The 20,833-nt window shown below is 41.6% G+C and overlaps 1 protein-coding gene across 2 annotated transcripts in view; it reads left to right on the forward strand.

Moving 5' to 3' along the window:
• Positions 1 to 16,361, forward strand: part of CEPT1 (choline/ethanolamine phosphotransferase 1) — a 27,011-nt gene extending 10,650 nt beyond the window's left edge. Inside the window, exons 5-9 of one of the 2 annotated variants that reach the window (XM_088539809.1) lie at positions 2,457 to 2,541; positions 13,187 to 13,318; positions 13,637 to 13,795; positions 14,697 to 14,822; positions 15,563 to 16,361. In XM_088539809.1, coding sequence (XP_088395935.1) covers positions 2,457 to 2,541; positions 13,187 to 13,318; positions 13,637 to 13,795; positions 14,697 to 14,822; positions 15,563 to 15,682 — 622 coding nt within the window. In that variant the 3' untranslated portion in view covers positions 15,683 to 16,361. Of the gene's footprint in view, positions 1 to 2,456; positions 2,542 to 9,094; positions 9,180 to 13,186; positions 13,319 to 13,636; positions 13,796 to 14,696; positions 14,823 to 15,562 lie in introns of both variants that reach the window. The other variant, XM_088539808.1, reaches the window with a different exon arrangement.
• The last annotated feature ends 4,472 nt before the right edge of the window (positions 16,362 to 20,833 follow it).

Genomic DNA, 20,833 nt, shown 5'->3' on the forward strand with positions numbered 1-20,833 from the left:
TAATACAAACACGCGTAAGTGTCTTGCTGCACTATAATACTTACAGCTGAAATTAATGAGGGCGGTAGCAAGCCGTAATGGGTTTCTCCATGACAATCCTCCTCCACTTCCTTTCTTGCTTAAAGTCTTTTGACAGTGTTTTGAACTGGGAGCTGAGATGATGCTGCTGATTTTTTTTTTTCTGCTTTTAACATTGAGTGAAGTTTTACTACTTTGCAAAACTGAGTTCCAATGCAAAACACACAAGCTTCACCTGTTTATCTCTCCTGCTGAACGTTTAACCTACCTTAATGAGCAACAAAAGGGAAAATTAGCATATCAGCTGAAGTGTATTGCAAAAGGGAAAGGAAAATAGATTTGGTTGATTTTTAACTTTTGTTTTTACCTAGAGATGAATTTCCTGTAACTGGAAATAGTTCTAATTCAGTGAGGCATTTCTTCCTTCTGTGCAGTTTGCTTTTTAATGCTACTTGTGTATATAAGTGAAAATGCTGCATTGGAAGGAGTTAAGAGTCAACTTCATAGCAACCTTTAAACATCTGGACTTCTCACTTGTGACTTCTTAGCCTTTCTCTTGTGTGCTGATGAATGTTTTCTCATGGGTGCAGTGGTTTCTTCAAGAGAATAATTTTTTGTCTCATGCTCAGATTTGTAGCCCATTGCCCAGCCCCCGAGTAATCCCACTTGCACACGTGGTAGATATGGGTAAGACTGATAGAAAAATCATCATGTTTTGGACCAAAGTACTGCTGCCCAGAGTACCAAATAATAACTCTTGTCCCTGGAGTTTCCCAGCCTTATAACTTCAGTTTTCCAGTGAGGCAAGAGTGTTTTTTCTCTGGATTTGTCATGCTAAACCAGAGCTGTCACAATGACTTTTGTGGGTTGGAGAGGAGGAGGATGCATGCAAACCCGTCTTAATACTTTTCCTTTAATATGTCTTATGGCACTAAGTCAGCTGTATCATTAACATTTGACTTGATTTCAGTGCAATCTCCAGTGTAAGTATCTGCTTCTTGATGCTTTTGCTTCCTTGACCGTCTCAAAAAGTCTCAAGTTTGAACTAAAGCCTTTGGTTCCCCATTTTGGGCAAGGGAAGAATTGACTGCAGCTGTCTTGAGGCTGTGAAACTTGATTCACTGGTTGCCGTTTTCAAGTCTTATGTCTTGGCTTGTTTAATTAAGCCAGGACATTTTAAAAATCACATGTTGACGATGCTCAATAAATTAGTGTTGACAAATGTATGCTCTTCATGCGTGACTAACCAGTTGTGTGTTGCCTCGCTCAAAATCCTTCCCAATTTAGCAAGTAAACCTAGCAGAGGAAAAAAAAAAAAAGTGTTGTCACTGGCAATATTTAAATAAAGTCAAGCACATGCCTAGGTTGGTGGTCTCCTTTTTAAGTTTTCTTAAATGATGTTTAAATGTAGCCACATCTGAATTGCAAATAGTGCTTTTTTGCTGAGTAAAGTCAAAAAGAAAACTCCAGTTTCCAAAAGCAACAGAATTACCTGTTGTAAGTATATGCATGCTGCTGTTATAAACATTTTGATGAGCACTTGCTTTAAATGGAATCTCTGCTGTGCTTGAATTCATTGCTGAATCTTTTTTAAACAAGGCAGTTTAATACAACTTTAATTAGATCAAATGTTAAATTAATTAGCTATTAAAATAATGTTGTAAACATGTACCAAAGTGCTAGATGTGTATTGTAGCTGTCTTTGCTATGGCTTATTTTTTACCCTTTACTGACAGGGGTGAAAAGCAAGTGTATGCAGGACATAGAGCTTGTTTACCCCTGAATGACTGTCTGTAGCTGCCTTGGCTTCCTCTTTAACATCATTTGTGGAGAGTCAAGGAAGTGAAGGAGCACGGAGCGTGAATCCGTGTCCGCTCTTGGAGGCGGCTGGCCGAAGGTGCAGCCGGCGAAGCCTGAAGATGACGGCTGCTTTGTCATCTGCATTTCCAGTCTACAAAAAATATAGAGAAGCATCATTATGCGAAAAACCCTATATACTGTGTGTCATTCGTGAGCATGGGGTAGAGGATGATATCCTGGGTTGTATGTTTAATTATGGCTTTTATTTGCTCTGAATTGGAGCAGGGGATTTCATGCCGCTTGCCTTCTCACACATGAAGCAGCAATTGCATTTGCCCCGCAGGTGATGTTATAACCTAATACAGTAAATTGGATAAGCTCTGTATGGAGTTCTGAACATGCAAAATACTGCACAGGTTGAAGTACCTCTGTCAATTCCTTGATGCCCTATTTTTTTTCCCCCGGTAATTAATTTAAAGGACGGAGTAAGGGAATTATCCCGGTGGTGAATTTGCAATGCTCTAAAGGAGCTGTCTGTATTTGTGTTTCATGCTGCAGCCGAAAATTGGTTCTAATGGGTGGAACTAGCAGAAGCGCTCGGTAAAACATCTTGCAATGTTTCTCTCCCTCGTGCATAGATTTGATGTTACAGAGTCTATGCTCTGTATGGTAGCAATCCAGCTGCTCGCAGGAATCCTGGGGCCCTGTTTCTGGAACTACACGGTAAAGAGAGAATTAATGCTGCTCAGCAAGCAACGGCATGGACTAAGAGACAGCACCTTTGTCATGCACATAATAACTGGTATATTGAGAAGTGTCTTGCTAAGGGTATTGCACAAGAGCTCCATTAAGAGGGGGGGAAAGCTGATTGTAAAGGATGAATGACCATCCAGTGCAATTGAAAATTGGTTTTGAAAGCATCGCATTGTACGTAAAAGCAGAGCAGAGGGCTGCCCATTAAACTGAGAGGTTGGCTTTGAACATCTGATTCTGCCCAGGTTATGGTGTCACCTATAAAATAACCAGGGCTGTGGAAGTGCCTCTGCCTGTGTGGGTCTAAAAGTGATTCAGTTGGAACTGCTTATTAAATTTGGAGAGACTTTATTTTTTAGGACAACTACCTTTCCACCAGAGGAAGAAAAAAAAAAAGTGCTTGGCTAGTTCATGGAATTGAATGCATTGCAATAGCTTAAAATTTGTGGTAATTGGCCAATAATAGCTATTTTGACCTGCACCCCTTTGTCCTTGTAGGCAACTCTTAACTGTGCTTATAGCTTCATTGTTAAGTAACTTCATTTCCTGTTTGTCTTTATTTTCCATATGCTTTTCCGTACATCTGTGCTAAAGATACCACTCTTTCCGCTCTGGTTTACCGCTCTTTAGAAGGGACTTTCTCTTCTTTATTTCAGCTTTATATTTGTGGTCTATATAAGTCTTTTTTTCCCAAGTAAAATTATGTTGTTAAAAGTTACTGGATTTAAACTTTCACTTTCACATTGATATAAATTTTGCTGTTTTCTCTTTCTTTTTTACTTCTCTCTCTCTTTTTTTCTTAAATTTAATATTTCAGCCTAATCTCTGCCTTCATGAGGCTGTTAAAAAGATTCTTTAGTTACCAGGCCTACTTGAGATCAAACAGCATCAGCAATCCGATAGATCCTGTAACAGCCACTGTTCGTATCTGGCACTGGGGGAAATGTCAGTGAAGGCAGCTCCTAAGGTAGTCAAATGACATGATTTTCAAATACTTTGGTGACAGTACATGAAAGGCTGGAAATACTTCGTGTCAGGAAATGGTAATGTATCGAGCAGTGACTCGGAGGAAGCGTTTAATCAAGATTTTAGCCTGTTGTGATAACAACCTTATGACTTTGCCTGAAAAGATGCTTAGTTTTAAAATGCTTTTCCTTAGCCACTAAAGCATTTTATGTCTTTTTAAGTTAGTGGGGTTTTTTCCCTTTACTTTTTTGATAATGGGAAGAAACTCAAGTTTTATGATGGCAATAAATTAGTTAAAAATTTATCCTCATGTATCTTAAGCAAGAGGGAGAGGAAAGTTCCACTTCTTTGCCAAGGTAACTTGGCAGTATAGAGTTTGATTTCAGTATTGCTTTGTTTTTGAGATGGATGTGCTACAGGAAATATATATTCACACTCTGTATCTGGTAAGTATTTCATATAGCAAATGCACCCTTAGTGTTTGTTTCACACACTAGAAACGGGGAGTTCTGACCATGTGTTAATACGGTTTAGCACAGCATATATTGCATAAAGATATGAGGGAGCTCATGTGTGAACTTGTGAAATGCCCAGACTTTCCTAGCAAATGAAATGGTAAAACAAATTTGCTGCCAGTATCTCCTTTTATTATAGGAAACGTAAGTGTAAAACCTGGCAAGTAATTTATACTCATATTTGGCATGATCAGAAAGGATGTGCGATAAAATAACGAAGGATAATAAAAATAGAGTAACACATGTTGCAGCGTGCGCGGTGCAAGCGGGTCTCTGCAAGAACGCAGAATGTCTTTGGAAGCTGGAGAGGAGCATCCTGCTGCCTTGTGAAGTCGAACAGTAAGGGCTGACAACACGGGCACTTGCCAACTTGCAGAGCTCTTGCTTCCTCAGCTGTATTGGAATGCAAATAGAGATGCCCTCATTTGCAATCTCTCGTTCAGTGATACAGTGTTAAGTCTTTGCCCGAGTTCTTGTTTTCCAGCTTTACCCGAGTTCTTGTTTTCCAGCTTTGGTTCTGCAGATTCTGCTTATGGTTATTTCTTACCACCAGTTTATCGCAAAATCAGTTTTTTCAAGGTCACTTTAAATGTTTCTCTCAGCCTTGCAATTAAATGTTCAGTCTACACCTTTCTAGCTCAGCTATTAAGTCTAGGGTCTTGCCAGCTTTGTCTTCAGTGTCTAATCTCTATTCCTTGATGCCTGTGTCTTCCTTGACCCCAGGTCTTCTGTTTATTTTCTGCAAGGATTTACGTGACTAGGAGCTCTCTGGGACGAAGCAGCTTTGTGTCCCTTGAGGAACTGCTGCGACAAGCTTAGGTCCCCCCCTTGCAGCACGGGCACGTCTCGGGAGAGCAGCTCATTCCCGAGGTAACGGAGAGCTCCGCGCGGGCGTGCTGGCTCTCGGCACCTTCCTGGCGACACAAACGCTTTGGGCGATGCTGACGTGACCCAGTTTGTCAGGAAACACTGGGCACACCCCTAGAACTGTCAGGTTAGGGGAAGTGTGGCCAAAGCGATTGCTGAAAATATCCCAGTTAAGAAGCTGTAAGGAACCTCCCTAATTTAGCTGCAAAACAGCAGCTGCAAACCTTGACTATTTGTTTTGCTTAGGATGTCCAGCAAGTAAATAAAAGTGCAAGGAGAAAATAGAACTGGATTTTGAACTGGCCCATTCTCTCATTGCTTTGAAATATTTCTGCTTTCCTGCAGGTCTGTGTATGGCACCAGGCTGCTTGGGTTTATCTGACATTCTGTAATAAGAAAATACTAAAGCCTTGAGGCCTGCAGCACCAAAGGCTTTTCCCCTCCTTCTGATACCTGTGTGTGTGTGTGTTTTTTTTTTTTTTTTTTTTTTTTTTTCCCCACCATCAAAGTAGTTTAATGCTCCTGTGTTGTGAATAATTTCCCTGATCTCTAAAGCAAGCTAGATGTTTAGTGGTGTCTTTCACCCCTCCCCAAGATTATGGACTATACATAAGAGCTTTATCAAGTCCAGGCTCAGACTCATCAAGCAGCTTTTTCCTGTTGTTCAGTTTTTTGCTTTGTTGGGGTTTTTTGGATACCTTTCTGTTTCCCAGAACTTAAAACCAGCAAGGTGACTGAAGCAATTTTTGGGTGTTTTCATTTTATCCTGCAGTAACTTGCACATACAAGTTAATGATTAAAGCTGAGGAATGAGTGTCCTCTAGATTGCCTTGATATATGTTAACATTTTCCGGGTAATGCTGCATATCACCTTCTCATCTTGCTTTATAAAACCACTGCTGAGTTGCTTTTTGGTTATTTTCTTTTTATTACCATGCTGCATTTTAAGGGCTGCCCAGCACTTTTCTGCAACTCTATAGCAGTTCACTTGCATCGCATTTGGAACCCTTGATTTTCTTCCTGTTTCTTCCTCCTTTTGCTCCCTCATTTTGCCAGTCTGCAGCTACGTGGTCCCTTCAGCTCAGCATGGGCTCGTTCCACTGCCAAAGAGGCAGCACAGACCTTTGGCTGCCTTTTCCATGGTGCTCACGTTGTTATTGAGGCTGCTCAAAGTAGAGGAAGAAAGTTGATCTGCTGAGAACTGGGACAGGAACCTTTTTATTTTTCTCTCTCCTTTCTCTCTCTCTCTCTCTTTTTTTTTTTTCTTTTTTCTTCCGCTGTGTTGTTCTTGCCCAGCCAGTTTCTTCATGCAGCCGGTGGCCTCAGGATGCCACAGAAAGGTGAAGTGATGAGCAGTTGGTTTGAGAGGAGACACAAATGGTTGGAGAAGGGTTTTCCCTGACAGTAAAAACTGCTGCTTAAACGAAGAGAGGAAGCATGAGCCATAGCTGCTCTTCACCCGGCTTTTCTTTCCAAGCCTTGTTCCCTTTTGTGGTTTGGCTTCGAGGACTTGCCCATCCGGATTCCCGTTATCACGGATTTCCAAGGACAAACGTGACCGTTTGGCAGCGGGTGCCCTGCTGGTGCAGAGCTGCTCTTACAAAGCCACCCAACAGTGACTTTGATGAGGACGGGGACAGAGTCCAGCGCGGTTAACGCGTTGCTGCTGTTAGGAACTTGCACCTTATTTATAGTAGAAGTTTTAGTGTTTTGTTTCTTGCTGACAGACTTTATATCTCTATCTTCCGGCTTAAGGAGCAGTTCCTTAATGGAGAAATTGAAGTTAAAGCTTCACTCTGTGCAATCCTTATAATAACCGAAGGAGGAGTTTTTGAGCAAACATCTCTCATAGGTCATTTCTGAACCCTTCCCTTGTACCCTGTTCTGTTTTCTTTCAAGGCGGAGGGCAGAGCTAAGGGCAGTGCAGTGCAGGTTGTGCCTGAAGCCGATAATCCCATTGTCCTGATCTGAATCCGGACACTGCACCCGTGGATTCGGTCATTGCCTTATGTGGGCTACTGATCTCTTCTGAGAGCCTCTGTTTTCCACAAACCTCATCCTTCACCCCTCATTTTGAATAATCTCATTTAAGTATATTTTCTTGTTTTATTTTTCTATTAAGATTACCAAAGAAACCCATTTTACTGTCCAAGTGAAGCTGTAAACTCAAATTGCCTTCACTAGTTACTAGCTGCTGTTCCTGTGAGCTTTTCCAGCTACTTCATGCTCTTACATAGCATTGACAGGGGTTGTGCAGGAGGCTAAAATATGTGTAAAAACCCGTGTAATCCTGTTGAGCTGCTTCAGCCCTTCAATTGAATATGCAGAAGACAGGTTTCTGTACCAAGTCTGAAAGCAAAGAGGAAGCAGTTTGCATTTACTCAGGTGTTTTGCAGTGCTTTCTTCTTGCAAGACGTTAGAATCCAGAGCTTTTCTTGCGAAGTGTTTTAAATATTCCATCTGTTTGGGTGAGATCACAAGAACAGATTTTTTAAAAAGATTTTTTTAAAGACTTTTTCTGGGAATTATTTTTCTGCCCCTCCTTTTTCCCCTTAGCCACCATAGCAGCCTTGACTGACTTACAAGATCACGCTGGTGCAGAAATCAGGATAGAGGAGGACCCCTGAGGGTTTCCTGCGTGTTTCATAGCCACGTGCTTGACGTGGCGAAGAGACAAACTGCAAAGCAGGAGCATGTAGAGGAAACGACCGTTTTTAGAATCTTCTTCAGCTTTACTCTGCCAGCCCCAGCCTCCCGGGCCAAACTCCTTTGCGTTATAGTCTTAGTGACTGGTTAGTGGGTGGCTATTGCTGCTCTTCCCTCTTCTTGCCTTCCTTTCTTTGTTCTTCTCTCCTTTTCTGCGTGTTGACTCTGGGAGGGAGCAGAGGGAGCTTCCAGCAGCTACAACCGTAGGGTTGGGAGCCTCTTACCTTGCTTGCCTGCATGGAGAGATGGCTTTTGCATCCCATGTACACGGGCCCTTTGCTTTCTCATGCTCTTGAGATGTCCTATCTGGGAGTGAGATGCAGCCCCATAATTATCACCTGTTCCAATTACTCCACTGCTCAAAGAGAATTACATTGTGCCTAGACTGGAGGATCTACCCCAAAGCTGGAGCTATAGAAAGCACTGGAGGTGATAGCACACTGATGGGTTATTAAAGTCACTTATATGGTTTTGTAGGTTATTTGGTGGAAAAAGGGTCATTATTGCTGATGCTTGCGCTTAATATCAAGAGGATCTTTACAGCATCGAGGAATGGAGCCAAATAACAGAGTTTGAGTATTTTAGGGAGAATGGCGATTAGAGCTAGTGCATATGGCAAACATTTTTGGAAGTGCCCCAAAGGATTATTTTTGGGACAGCATTGCCATGCAAGAAGCTATTATATTGCTTCCTATTAGACACCAAGAAATCCTTCTTTATTTTACTTTTTTTTTTTTTTTTTTTTCCTTTAATTATGTTTCTGGGGTCATTTTTTGTGGCCTTATTCTTTCTTCTTGATAGTGGGGGCTTTTGCATGATCTCTAAAATGACGCCTTAGCTCGAGTCTTTTTTTGTAAACTTTTCCTTCCTGCCGTTCTACAAAAGTATTGGCTCTGCTAGAACCAGAAGTGGTTTCTCTTGCTACTCGCTAGATACCGAGTTGTGCAATCTTTAGCAATGCAGTTGAGACTACAGTTTACGCTACACAAAAGCTCTTGAGGGATTCAAGTTTCTTTTGGGGCTTCTCAGAAAAAAGATTCATCTAAAAAGATAGTGAAAATAGTGAAATAGGGGGGAAAACTGGGAAGTTAAATAATTTGAAAATCAAATTTGATTTTTTTTTCCGCCCCTGGTGGATAAGGTTAAAACTGAATATTTATTTCTTCGACTGATATTGGTCATTTAAAAGAAAAGTTCCAACTGGTCCTTTTGACAACATGGATTTTTACCACATTCTGAGATTAGAGAAAACAAACAAAAATGACTATGGCATGGCTCTTTTAACAAAGAAACTAAAATATATTTTGCTTTCTAAATTATCAATGTCTCTATTTTCCCAAGTGTCATTGAATTATATAGTGTGCATGATAGAGGAATGCTGCTGAGCTTGCAAATACTTGACTTGAAATTGCTTTGAGTAATTCTGGCTTCTTTTGGCTTTTTTTTTTTTTTTTTTTTTACCTAATCAGAATTGATGTGACTGAAGTGCAAATCTTCATAATAATCATGCATTTACTGGCAGTGATTGGAGGACCACCTTTTTGGCAATCTCTGGTAATTTTGCTGTATATTCTAATTAATGTGCATTTCTGTTGAGCAGTATAAAATCAGAGTGATCTAGAAGAAAGCTGGAAGAAGCGCCTGTCTAGAAATACCTTAAGTTGGATTAAATGGCAATGAATCTGTGCTCTGGTTTTACCAGAAATATTTCAAGAAACCCTTGTTTTCCACTGTTTTGCAGGTAGAAAGATACCAGACCCAGAGTGGGCTTAAATTAGGGCAATGTATTATTTCATCCTTTGCTGAAGTCCAGCTACTTTAGAGTGATCTAACCAAAGCTTGAGCTAAGAGCAAGCTTGATCGCTTGTTTGAGTTGAGTTGAAGCTATGGGAGGAATATTTGGAGAGCAGTTGATAACTCTCAGCAACTAACTTGATCTAAATGTGGAAAAAATGCTATTTTATACATATTTTTATTTATTATGTAGATATTTTAAATTATGGTGAGCCTGATCAAAGGCATCGATTATGAGGTGATTATATATAGATCCTGCAGCCTTTGAGGCTCACTAGTCCCTGTAAGTTGACAGACATGAGATATTTTATATTTAATAAATTTAATTTTATATTAGTGTTATTGAAGCCCCCTGCGCCTATTGAAACAACATTGCCCAGGCAAGCATAGCTACAGTAAATTGAGCAAGCTGCAGAAATATTGATTTCATAGAAGGCTTTTCTTCCTGAATGCTGCTTGTGCATTTGATGAAAGCATTTTCAAGGTGGATAAGTAAATCTTGATCTATAATGAAACCAAGAGATAGTCAAAAATTACTGAAATGCTCTAACCTAGATCACTTGATTTCTAATCTGCGCCGTAAAAGTAGCTAAATTAACTGTACAACATTAGAGGATTTGTGTTGGTTACCCCAATTTTGCTAGATGTCCTTCCAGGCTTAAAAAAAAAGACAAGAGACCCCCTACTCATCCCAAACTATTATATTACTGGCAAAGTCGATACCACCTGCAATTTATGAGTGTGGCCAGAGTTATTTCTGAAAAATGACCCCACAAGGCAGCTTGCTGGCACCAGGCTTCCTCGAAGCCCTGAGGATGGCAGTGTGTTAGAAATAGGGATTCCCCAGTTCGTGTTTCGGTTCCCTTTATTTTTCTATTAAAAAGAGAAAATTGCGGCACCAGAAGCTACTGGCGTGGTTTGGTGCAAGATAATATTTGCATGAGAGAGCTTAAAAATCTTCCCTTTTGTTATTTAATAACTTCACCCTCTTTAGCCCAATGCAGCTCAGCAAAGAATATTTATTAAATCTCAAGACTTTGTGCAGACAACTCCTGTTAGACTAAAACACTTGGAAATCCAGCTGGATTGAGAGAGGTTTGCTCTCTGCATTTCTCCAGAGAGCAAACCTCCCTGTTTCTCATGAACGAAAAAGGGAAATTCCAAATTGTCAAGGGGTGAAATTTTGCTTAGTGTTAAACATTGTATGCTACTTGCAGAGCAGAGTCTGTCATGGAGGAAAAACTATTTAACATTTCATGTGACAGCAAAATTGGTTTTTATAAACAGCGAAATCGTGTTTATAAGGAAAAAGAAATGAAATACATGGTTGTGTGCTCAAACATTCCACTTTCTTATGCTAGCATGCAAAAAGCAGAATGATCTGAATTTAGTGATTGCAGAATTGTGTATTTTTGACAATTCTTGCTTTCATTAGCTTTATCCTTTTTCCCCACGAAATGATAGATCTGTCCCGACTTCCTCCTTTGTCAATGTAGGGTCTCTTAAAAGCTTTTTAAAATACCCTTCTGCAAGGCTCCGGGCATCCAGTGACTTCTGATGGATGGTGAGTACTCCAACCAAGATCCCATTTGGAAATGTGAGTCACGTGAGCAAACTTTAGGTGCAGCTTGATGCCTTTATTAATATGTTTGAAGTGAAAAGGGCTAGAAATACTTCTATTCCCTTTTTTCCCCCTGTTTTATTCCCCTCTTTTTCTTTTTTCTTTCTTTTTTTTTCTTCTATTAAGAATAAGGATTTCATGCCTATAAAGTGAGCTTGGTTTGACCTGTAGCAGTTGTTATCCTTGTTGGAGGTGGTGGTGGAAGTGCTGTACACTGCAGCTGGGGTCCAGCCTTGCCTGAATGGCCATGAGAATGCTGTTTCTTGTGCAAATGATTGAACTTTTTCTACCTGTGAATTAACCTGAAAGAGCTGCTGGAGGAAGAGCCTCCATATCCTCTTACAGAGGCTTAGGTGGTCTTCAGTATTGCTTTGTTGAGTCCTCAGTTGTGCTCTTTTCCTATCAGTTTCCCAGTCCATTACTACGTAGCAATATCCAGAATAGGTCTGGGGATCTCAAATTGTTTTTTCTGGTGAATGATTTGGGATTTGCTTTAATGTATTCCCTGACAAACACCATTTAATTTATTCTTTACCTGCTGCTCTTGTTACTCTTGTCCCTGCTGCAGTTCTTTCATAGGCGAAACAACTTAGTAGCTACTGCCTTTTTGTACTTCTCCGACTTCACCTCATCCTCTCCCTTTCCTCGGCATGACTCTTGGAGCCCATTTTGTGGGTTTTCCTTTTTTTTTTTTTTTTTTCTCCAACTTTACTTTTTTTTCCTCCCCAGCCTTTTCCCTTCCCTTCTTTGGGAAGCTTTGAATTTAATCTCTTCTGATTCCCATAGGTGCAAAGAGCTGCCCTTGTCTCCCTCTTCCTGCAGAAGAGCAAATTCACCCCATTCCTTAAATACCAAGATATTTTTTGTTGAATCAGGTGTCAGCACACACTGTGTTTGCTTACAAGACTGAGATGAGACCTTCATGAGTCCTGCTCCTAGCACTATTAATGTGTTTAGATCTCAGCAAAATGTATCAATCTCTGCATTTTGCTTCCTTGTCATAATTTTCTCTTCAGCGTCTTTCTGAAAACATTTTCTTCAGCTGAGTGCAGCCTGAGTAAGGGAGATGTGTTGTGGAGGGTCACCTGGTCTGTGCCACCTGGGGACCTGCAGGACAGCGATTTGGAGAGCTGGCCTGCTCCTCTGTAGGTTCTGTAAGAGCAAAGCATGAAGAGGTAGAGCTTGTTCTGCCTCGTAATTGTCAGGTACAGTCCTGAAAACACCCAGCGCTCCTTAAGCCATTAAACATAATAGCAGATACAGAATCTTGGCTTTCTAAAAGCTCTGCTGAAAGCGTAATTGAATATACTGAAACAACTTGGCCTCATCTGAGCTTCTCACTGTAGTTGGACTCTTTGCTCTTTGAGAGCCAAGCGTGTTTATCCAGTTGGGAGTGGTATGGCTGCAAATATTGAATTAAGGGACCAAGAAGACTTAGTTGTGTAAACAAAGCTGGAAGTTTTTTTTTTTTTTTTTCTCCTGGGAAGTTTTCTCCCAACACCTGCTTCTATAACATATTCACTGTGGTTTGTTGTGAGCTTTTTTTTCACTTCTCATTTCCTCTGTTCTGCTCAAAACATTGCCATTAAATGAGGATGATCACTACCTTTTTTAGCAACACCATCACTTGCTGTCTTAAGGTGAGTGACTCTGAGATGCCCTGTCTGATTTCTGTCTGCTTTCCCTGTACGGCCCATAGGGTAAAATCCAGTTTTAGAGGATGTTTGCGTGATTATCTCCAATAGCTCTTGCTTTGCCCAGGTTGGTTTTGAGCTGCAGCTGTAAATGTTTATGACAGGCTCAGGAAAAGGTCACTGATAAAATTCTCTTCTGCCTGGTTGGTAAAACACTTAGCTAGTGAAGGTTTCTGCTTGTTTCTCTGCTTTTGATAGTTCTTTTCAGGTAATCAAAGAAAAGTCCCACAGATCAGGGAAATGTGATGGAGGAATTATTGGGAAAAACACGTGCTCTGTTCTGATACACGTGTTCTCTGATACACTTGCTAGAAATTTAAATCTGTGTATACAAGAGAGAGAAAAGCAAATGTGTTTTTTGGAAAGTGGAATGTTTGAGTGCAGTAGCAGTGTGTAAACCCTATTTTGGTTTGCTTGTGTGTATTTTAACTTCTTGTCTCTCTACTATTAAGATTCCAGTGCTGAATATTCAGATGAAAATATTCCCAGCTCTCTGTACTGTTGCTGGAACCATATTCTCATGTACAAACTACTTTGGTGTAATCTTCACAGGCGGAGTTGGCAAAAATGGATCTACTATAGCAGTGAGTACTTGGACCTGCTGCCTTTACTTCCTCCCCAGCACTTCATGACTTTCCAGATGTGCCTTTTTGAACCTGTGGCTTAAGTCAGTTTATAACCTGCACACAAGGCGTAGAGCAGGATGCCAGGACCAGCAAGGCTCAGCCACATGATCAAACACTCATTCAGGTTTCACCACACTTTGTCCCTGCTGGTGACATGTTTTTAATGTGACGTTAATTAAAAACCACCTGTTGTCTCACCACACAAATACTTGGTTTACTGAGGTTGTTTTTGCAATGTGTGTGTCTTGTTAATTTAACACTTTTATCTTGCTGTAGGGAACAAGTGTCCTCTCACCTTTTCTTCATATTGGGTCTGTGATCGCATTAGCTGCAATGATCTACAAGAAATCCGCTGTGCAGCTCTTTGAAAAGCATCCCTGCTTGTATATACTTACTTTTGGTTGTGTATCTGCTAAGATAACAAATAAGCTAGTGGTAAGTGCCTCTGAATCACTGAGTCTCTTTTGTTTTTGCATTGGATTTTTTTTTTTTTTTTTTTTTTTTGTAGCTTCTAAAGCTCTCTGCATATTTCATCAACTTTATTCTGGCCTGTACTAAAATGATATGATACTTGCACTTTGCTTATTAAAGAAGTTGTTTGGGCTCTGTTCCCTGCACTTCACCTTTCTTTGTGTTTGAATCAGGAGCAGTCAACTTCACGCTCAGGCCTTGGTTGCACAGTGCTGGTATAGTTTACACTTCCCCAAGGTCTGTTCCTCTTCCCTGGCTGCTCATTCACATTTCTGCAATGTGTTTGGGCACGTGGATGACGAACTGGGAACAGAACTGACTGAAACTTGCCATGTGCAGGTGCGGGAGGGAGGAGAGTCTGCTGGGGGAAGGAGCGGAGGTAAAACAGCTGAAGCCGGCTGAAGGCTTCCCACAAAATTATTTGTCAAATCTGGGGTAGTTACTCAGGGTTTGCATTAACCTTAATTACCATTTTTTTTATCCAGGTGTTTAACTAATTTACACTGGGGAAACCCTGTTGCATGCAGAGCTGCTGCCCCACACCACCCCCTTAGCTCTGAGGGCATTCCTTGTGTTGCTGTGTGAGTTGGATCCGTGCTGGACTTAACTCGCATGGAGAGTAAAGGTTATTTTCAACCACAACTCACTGCCCATGCAGTTGCATAAATGTTTACTGTTAAAAGTGAGGATGTGGTGCATACAGCCTCTCTGCAGCGTGGGGCAAGGCAGGAAGACTGCACTCGGGCATGCAAAAACATGATCAGTGAATGTGGCTTGAATGAAAAGTTCTTTTGGCTGTGCTTTCTGAAACCACTCTATGTTTGCTAGCGTTGTGCTTATTACTTAAACTTTTTTCTTTCTGCAGGTTGCACACATGACCAAGAGTGAAATGCACCTGCACGACACAGCATTCATAGGCCCAGCGCTCTTGTTTCTGGACCAGTATTTCAACAGCTTTATCGATGAGTATATTGTGCTTTGGATTGCCCTGGTAAGTACAGGCTCCCTTCCTCTCTGCAAGCCATCACAACAAGCCTGTTGTGAACAGTGTTCATAAACACTGTTTGCCTTGGCTGAGGCCGGCTGACTTGCCTAGAGGGCAGTGGGCTGGGAACATGTTTTCTTGAGCCAATCTTAAATAGGGCTCGTGCAAAAGGAGGTAAACAGGGTTTGCTCAACGGCGCACATTCTGTGCATAGTATAAATGCACTTTTAAAGCCATGTAGTAAATCTTCAAAGCTTGGAGTACTGTGAAGATCTGTGCTGATGCCTTTTTTTAGCAAGCGAATACGGTACATGTGAAGTGTATAGCTATGCCTTAATGTCTTGAAGACATACACATCTGTCACTGCCAGCTGCAAACCTTAGGAAAAATCTTTTTTAAGGTAAACATATGTGCTTACAGAGCACTCAAGCTTATTCTGCTAAAACAGCTTAAAGCTTTTAATAGATAGAACTGATATGTTGCATATTTTTATCACTACCCAGTCTTAATGGGGCATTTCATTATACCTGTATAATAACAACTTTTTTTACTTCCCCCTCTGCCTCTAGAATTGAAATCTGTACAAAGCTGGAAGAAAATGTAGCTCAGACTTGAAGATTTAGTTCTAGAAAAGCAGATGCTGAGTGATTTTATTTTTATTTTATTTTGAAGAATACGGACCATGTGATACTATAGTGTCATGGAGACACAGATATCTAAATGCATGTAACTTTTTTCCTTGACAGATCTTTTCTCTTTTTGATTTGCTTCGATACTGTGTCAGCGTGTGCAATCAGATTGCTGCCCATCTGCACATCCACGTATTCCGAATCAAGTCTTCCTCCACACATTCGAATCACCATTAGTAAATGGGGGTCACCGTAAGGAGAAATAAGAAAGAGCTGATTTGCTACGTGCTGAAGATATATAGGAGACTAAGGCAAAAACAGATAAGAGCAAATTAATTTATGATAATCAATGTTGTATAACTCTTATTCTTTATTGGTAACACTCCTTAACTAGTCTCCTGCCTGAGAGAGTGAATTCCAAGTACACCCTAGTTAACTCTACATGTAGTCAACTCTATTGGTTCAATGCCCAGAAAAGCATGCAGGGAATAATGCTCTGTCTTTGTAACTACCTTGATTACAAAATAATCTCTATATGGTGAATGGATCCCCAAAAAACTCAAGTTTCTAATGTAGTATAATTACAAGCTGCAATACAACTTGCTTTTAATTTTAATATTTTATCATCTCTTAGTGAAATACTTGTTTAGTGTCCACTTGAAATTTATTTACTAAAGACCTGAGCTGGTAAAAACAGAGATATCGCACTAGCTTGTGTGGCTGAAGTAGTTGACAAGATTTGAGTCCAGATTTATGTGGTTCATTTGCTTGTGCGTTGCTGAGAAAAGCGCTTTGCTGCTAAAGAACAAAACATGGAGCAGGTTCTGCAAGTCAAAGGGATGACCAGCATGCAAAATAGTGTGGTATCTTTGTGAATTAATTTTATTTTTTTAAATAAACATTATCTAAAAGACAACTTATTTCTCATTTTTTTTTCCAGTGGAAAGACTTTAAAAAAATTTACTGTTTACTTTTTTATGTATAAAACTTAAGCAAAATTTCCTTTCTGCTCTTAATAAATAAGACTTCTGAGAGCAACAGTTGTTTTTATATGTGTCTGTTGCTCTATCCTGCTGGTCAAGTACCTAAATTTATGAAGTGCGATCCTGCCTGCTGTTTAGAAAGCAATTTTCTAACATTTGACTTGTGTATAGTACTGCCACTGCAGGGTTTCTAAGAGCTTTCTGTACTGTCCTTAATAGAGGCTTTAGCAAGTGAAGTGCTGCTGGCATTTGTTTCAAACCCTGAATAAGGTGCCTCAGTTTGCTGTGCAGTGCACAGAGAGCCCTTCCCAAAAATGTTTGCCTGTGGCCATCAGGGAGCTGCTTGGGGACAGTGGGAAATGCTATGACCCTAATGGCTGAAATCATAGCCCTGTAACCCCAGAGCATCTCAGGAGAGTAGGGAGATGGTCTGGTAGGACCAGCGGGCTAGGGAGAAGTCTACTGGGATTCCAGAGCTGCAACAGTCCTGAAGATACTTCCGTATGTGTCTATTTCCAGAGCACTGAGCACACTTCACTTTAAGAATGATAGAACTATAAGAACAATAAATCAAAACACCACTTGACTACAGGAAGTGGTGACATGTATTTCCTGTAGTGCCCTAGTGTTTAGAAAACATGCTTGGGAAGTGCAAGAGAAAATTCAGTTCCTTCCTGAGTCTTGAGAGCTTCTAAATGCCTTTTTCCGTCTCCGGGGGAGAGTGCCTGGTGCCATGGCTATCTTGGACAGGAGGGAGTCTTCTGTGCACTCTGTCCGGGGAGAGAGCACACAAGGAGCATGGCTTTGCTTTTGGTCTTGTAGATTCTGCAGCCCAAGGAGTCTTGGGTTCCTTCCTGCAGGATGATGCAGTTTCAACAGAAGTGAGTTGAAGAGCCCCTCTTGTGAGAGCCCACTTGGGAAATGGGATGCTAGGGCAGGAGGAAACTTCTGCAGGAGGAGGAGAAAAGCCTTAAGGAAGGTTTCTGTGCCTTCCTGGAGGCACATGGAGGAGTCCTAGAGCTAGTCCTAGAGATATCTTATGGTGAGGACTCTTCTGAAGATCTGGTGGATCTGTACTGGAGTTACCCAAAGGGGCTTCTGCCATATGGAAACCTTTGGGAGAGTTTGGTTTCTGTACCCTGGCTGTGACTGTGGCACTGCTGTTCAGTGTCCTGGAAATGTTAAGGTCCAAGTGCCTCTAAACTATGAACACCTCCAGCATGAGGTAGTAGCTGATTCTTCAACATCAACTTTTTTTATGTAAGTTTAGTTAACCATATTTAAACAGCTCTGTCCAGCTATGGGAAGGGTTGATTTGGATAGTCCAACTTGTATTGCTGCTTTTCAAGGGGGGAGCAAGGCGAAGTGCAAGACTGGAATAATTTTAAGGCTCTCGGGGCTTGTTTTTCATGATCCACTTGTTTCTATTCAAAACCCAGGAGCTGAGAAAGTCCATCCCTAGAGTGTAAATGGTCGTCCAAGATGCCATTTCTATCCCAGTTAAAGTATTGGTATTATCAGGACATAATCCTCTGATAAGTTACTGGCTGTCATCCAAGTTGTGGAAAGTGGCACTGTGGATATAGGTATTGTATAAATGCCTGTGACAAAATAATGGAATAAATTACTCCTGGTGCTTGCACATTACAATGCTGTTTTGTTTGTAGGTTATCTGAGATATGTATGTAGACCAAAGGCTGGGTGAGGGAACAGAATTAGTGAGTAAATCATGCTTTTTTTATGCTCAGCCTGATCTTGTGAGATGCTTTTTAAGCTTTCTGCTGCATTTGGCGGGCATAGCTTTAGCAGCAGTGATCTGTTGGAACTTTAAAAAAAAACAAACAAAAACGCCCCAAAACCCAGAAAACAATCAGCTCAATTTGAGCAAGTCTAGTAATACCCTAATACTACCCCAGCGAGGTGGGAGTTCCTGCATGGTGGCAGAATATTGCCTCTTTTTTAAATAGTAAAGATGTTCCCAATGTTTAGGCAAGGAACATACAGGAGAGAAGCGCAAGGCCTCCAAAGGGCCCTGTTTTCCTTTAATCTAAGTGTCTCAAACTTTATTTCCTACAACTGTTTTTCTCTTCATGCCCTCCTACCCTGCTTGTGCCAGGTATGTCCTGCTGTGCCCAGTGTTTGACTTGGGAACAGAGTTTAATCCAGAGAGCAGGAGATGAAGACTGCAGCAGTTTCCAGAGGTTACAGCCAGGTGGAGAAACCATCTGAAGTAGGAGCTGTGTCTGCCGTTGCACTGGAGCAATCTGAAAGCACTTAGCAGCAACGCCTGCGTTGACCTCGGTATGTTGAACGTACTGGGGAGAATTTGGTGGCGCCGAGGCCAGCTGGCGCACACCGTACCGTGAAACTTATCTCCTGAACGAGGCAGCTGCACAGCAGGGACCAGGCTGTGAATCAGAAGTGATTCCTGAGCTGACTCCCAAGCTCCGCCTGGGAATTGTTTGTACGAGCGTTAGTTGGCTAATACTAGGCCGGGAAGTATGCTAGCAATTTAGCAGAATAAATGAGCACTTTCCAGTTCCGGGAAACATTCCCCGGTGTTGTTTTATTTACTCTTCCAGACTTGGATCAAGTGTTAGGCAGATCCTGAGCAGGGGGAATTGGAAGAAGGATTTAAAGTGATGCTGTGAGATTTGCTGGTGCCCCACAATGTGACCTGAGTCTAGCTGGATGTGTCCCTGCTGCTAACGCACAGCACCTGAGTGTCTGCAACAGCAAACAACGTGCTCAGCCATAAGCAGCTGGTTTAAGAAAAGCAAACTGAGCTCCAAGAAGAAATAAATAGGGTAATTTTTCTTCAGCGTCTGCCCTGACTTTCAGAACAGTGTCCTTCCTTCGCCAGCCTGGATCAGTCGCTGGACTGTGCGTGCTTTTTTGCGATATCCAGGCTGTCTACCCGCAGTCAAGAAATGGAGAGTGTTAAAAGCTCTTGCCGGATGACACCAGCCTGCTGAGTAAACTAATGTGGCAATAGCAGGGTATTTTCCAATGTCAGGCCAGCCCAACTCCAGATGCCTTTAAAAAATGCTGCTCCGGAGCAGTATCAGTCACGCAGGGCTTAGGAAAGAAGGAGCAAAGCTCTTCATAAAGCTGTAAAGCTTTTCTCCTGGAAAGCTTGAGCAACCACAGATGATAAACTCCAGTCCTTTATGTGACTTGCAATTCGTCCTTACTAAGGAGCTACCTTTAAAGCCAGGACTTTTTTTAGATGAGATGGGTTGCACTTTGCAACCAGAAAGATCAGCATCTTCTCTGGAGAGCAGTGGGCAAACAGGGGAGAGGGGACAAGCAGTCTTTTCAAAAGGGAAGACCCTTGGCTCCCTTTACCGCTTTTTGCAGGTAGGTAGACTTTTCTTGAAATGAAAAAAAAAAAACACAGAAAGAAAAATCAAATAATCTTTAATTTCCTGTAAACTACCCGTAGCCTTCTCTCTACCCAGAAGGGGAAACTTGTGGAACCAGGGAAGATATTTACAGTGCCCAAACTCTATTTTTCACCCAGCAGTTCCCGTCCTCCCCCAACACACATAGGGTTTGAGCAGACTAAACAATTTTCTTTTGCTGTGGCTGGAAAGTTTCAGTTTTGTTCACAGTTTCTACACTCCGCACAGTTCTTTCTCCCCATCCCGTAATCCCCTGTGCATGGCTGCACACACGCAGTTATTTCTTAAATAAATGTTCTTTTCATCTGCCTTGCTTTCATGAGTCGGATACTCAGCAGCTCTGAAATCAAAAGCTGTCTGGTGCCAAGCCTGATAGTATTATTTTTTGACACAAATAACTCACTGTTGACACTTGGTGGCAACTCAACTCTATGGCAAAGCAGGCAGCAACCCTGCGAGCACGGGTCGGCACTGTAATCCGGGCTGGAGAATGAAGCTCTGTCTTCCATCCTGGCAATGCCGGGGAGAAGCATCCAGCTCATCCAGGAAGAACCAGGACTACAACCGGCACCAGATTTCCGTCCTATAATTCGGTACCCAGATGAAGGCGTTTGGAAAGGGAGAGGACCATCATCTTCCTTTGAAGCTGCTGTAGGCGTCACCTTTCAGGCAGTAGCAGGATGAAGTGGAAGGTTTTAAGGGTGGTTGGACCCCAAGCCAAGGAAAAAGGAAGGTACCAAAAAGGTTTGCTGTTGAATTTTAGCTGCTTCTTCCCTACCCAAGGCCATCACTGCTGTTGCCCCAATGCAGTCCCGTGGCCTTGGCGGTTTGATGACAGCCCAAATAAATATTTTGGGAATATTTTGTTTCCTTCAGAGAGCCGAACAGGGAGTGTTGCTCCCAGTGGCAACAGTGAAGCAGTACCAAAACCCACTGAGATATCTGAGTTCCTGCTGCTGCTAAGTGCATCTTGATAGAAAATAGGATGAAGTAAGTGCCAA

Source organism: Tinamus guttatus, unplaced genomic scaffold (assembly GCF_059628265.1).
Source record: "Tinamus guttatus ecotype Peru unplaced genomic scaffold, ASM5962826v1 Tinamus_guttatus_pri_ptg000049l, whole genome shotgun sequence".
Classification (NCBI taxonomy): domain Eukaryota; kingdom Metazoa; phylum Chordata; class Aves; order Tinamiformes; family Tinamidae; genus Tinamus; species Tinamus guttatus.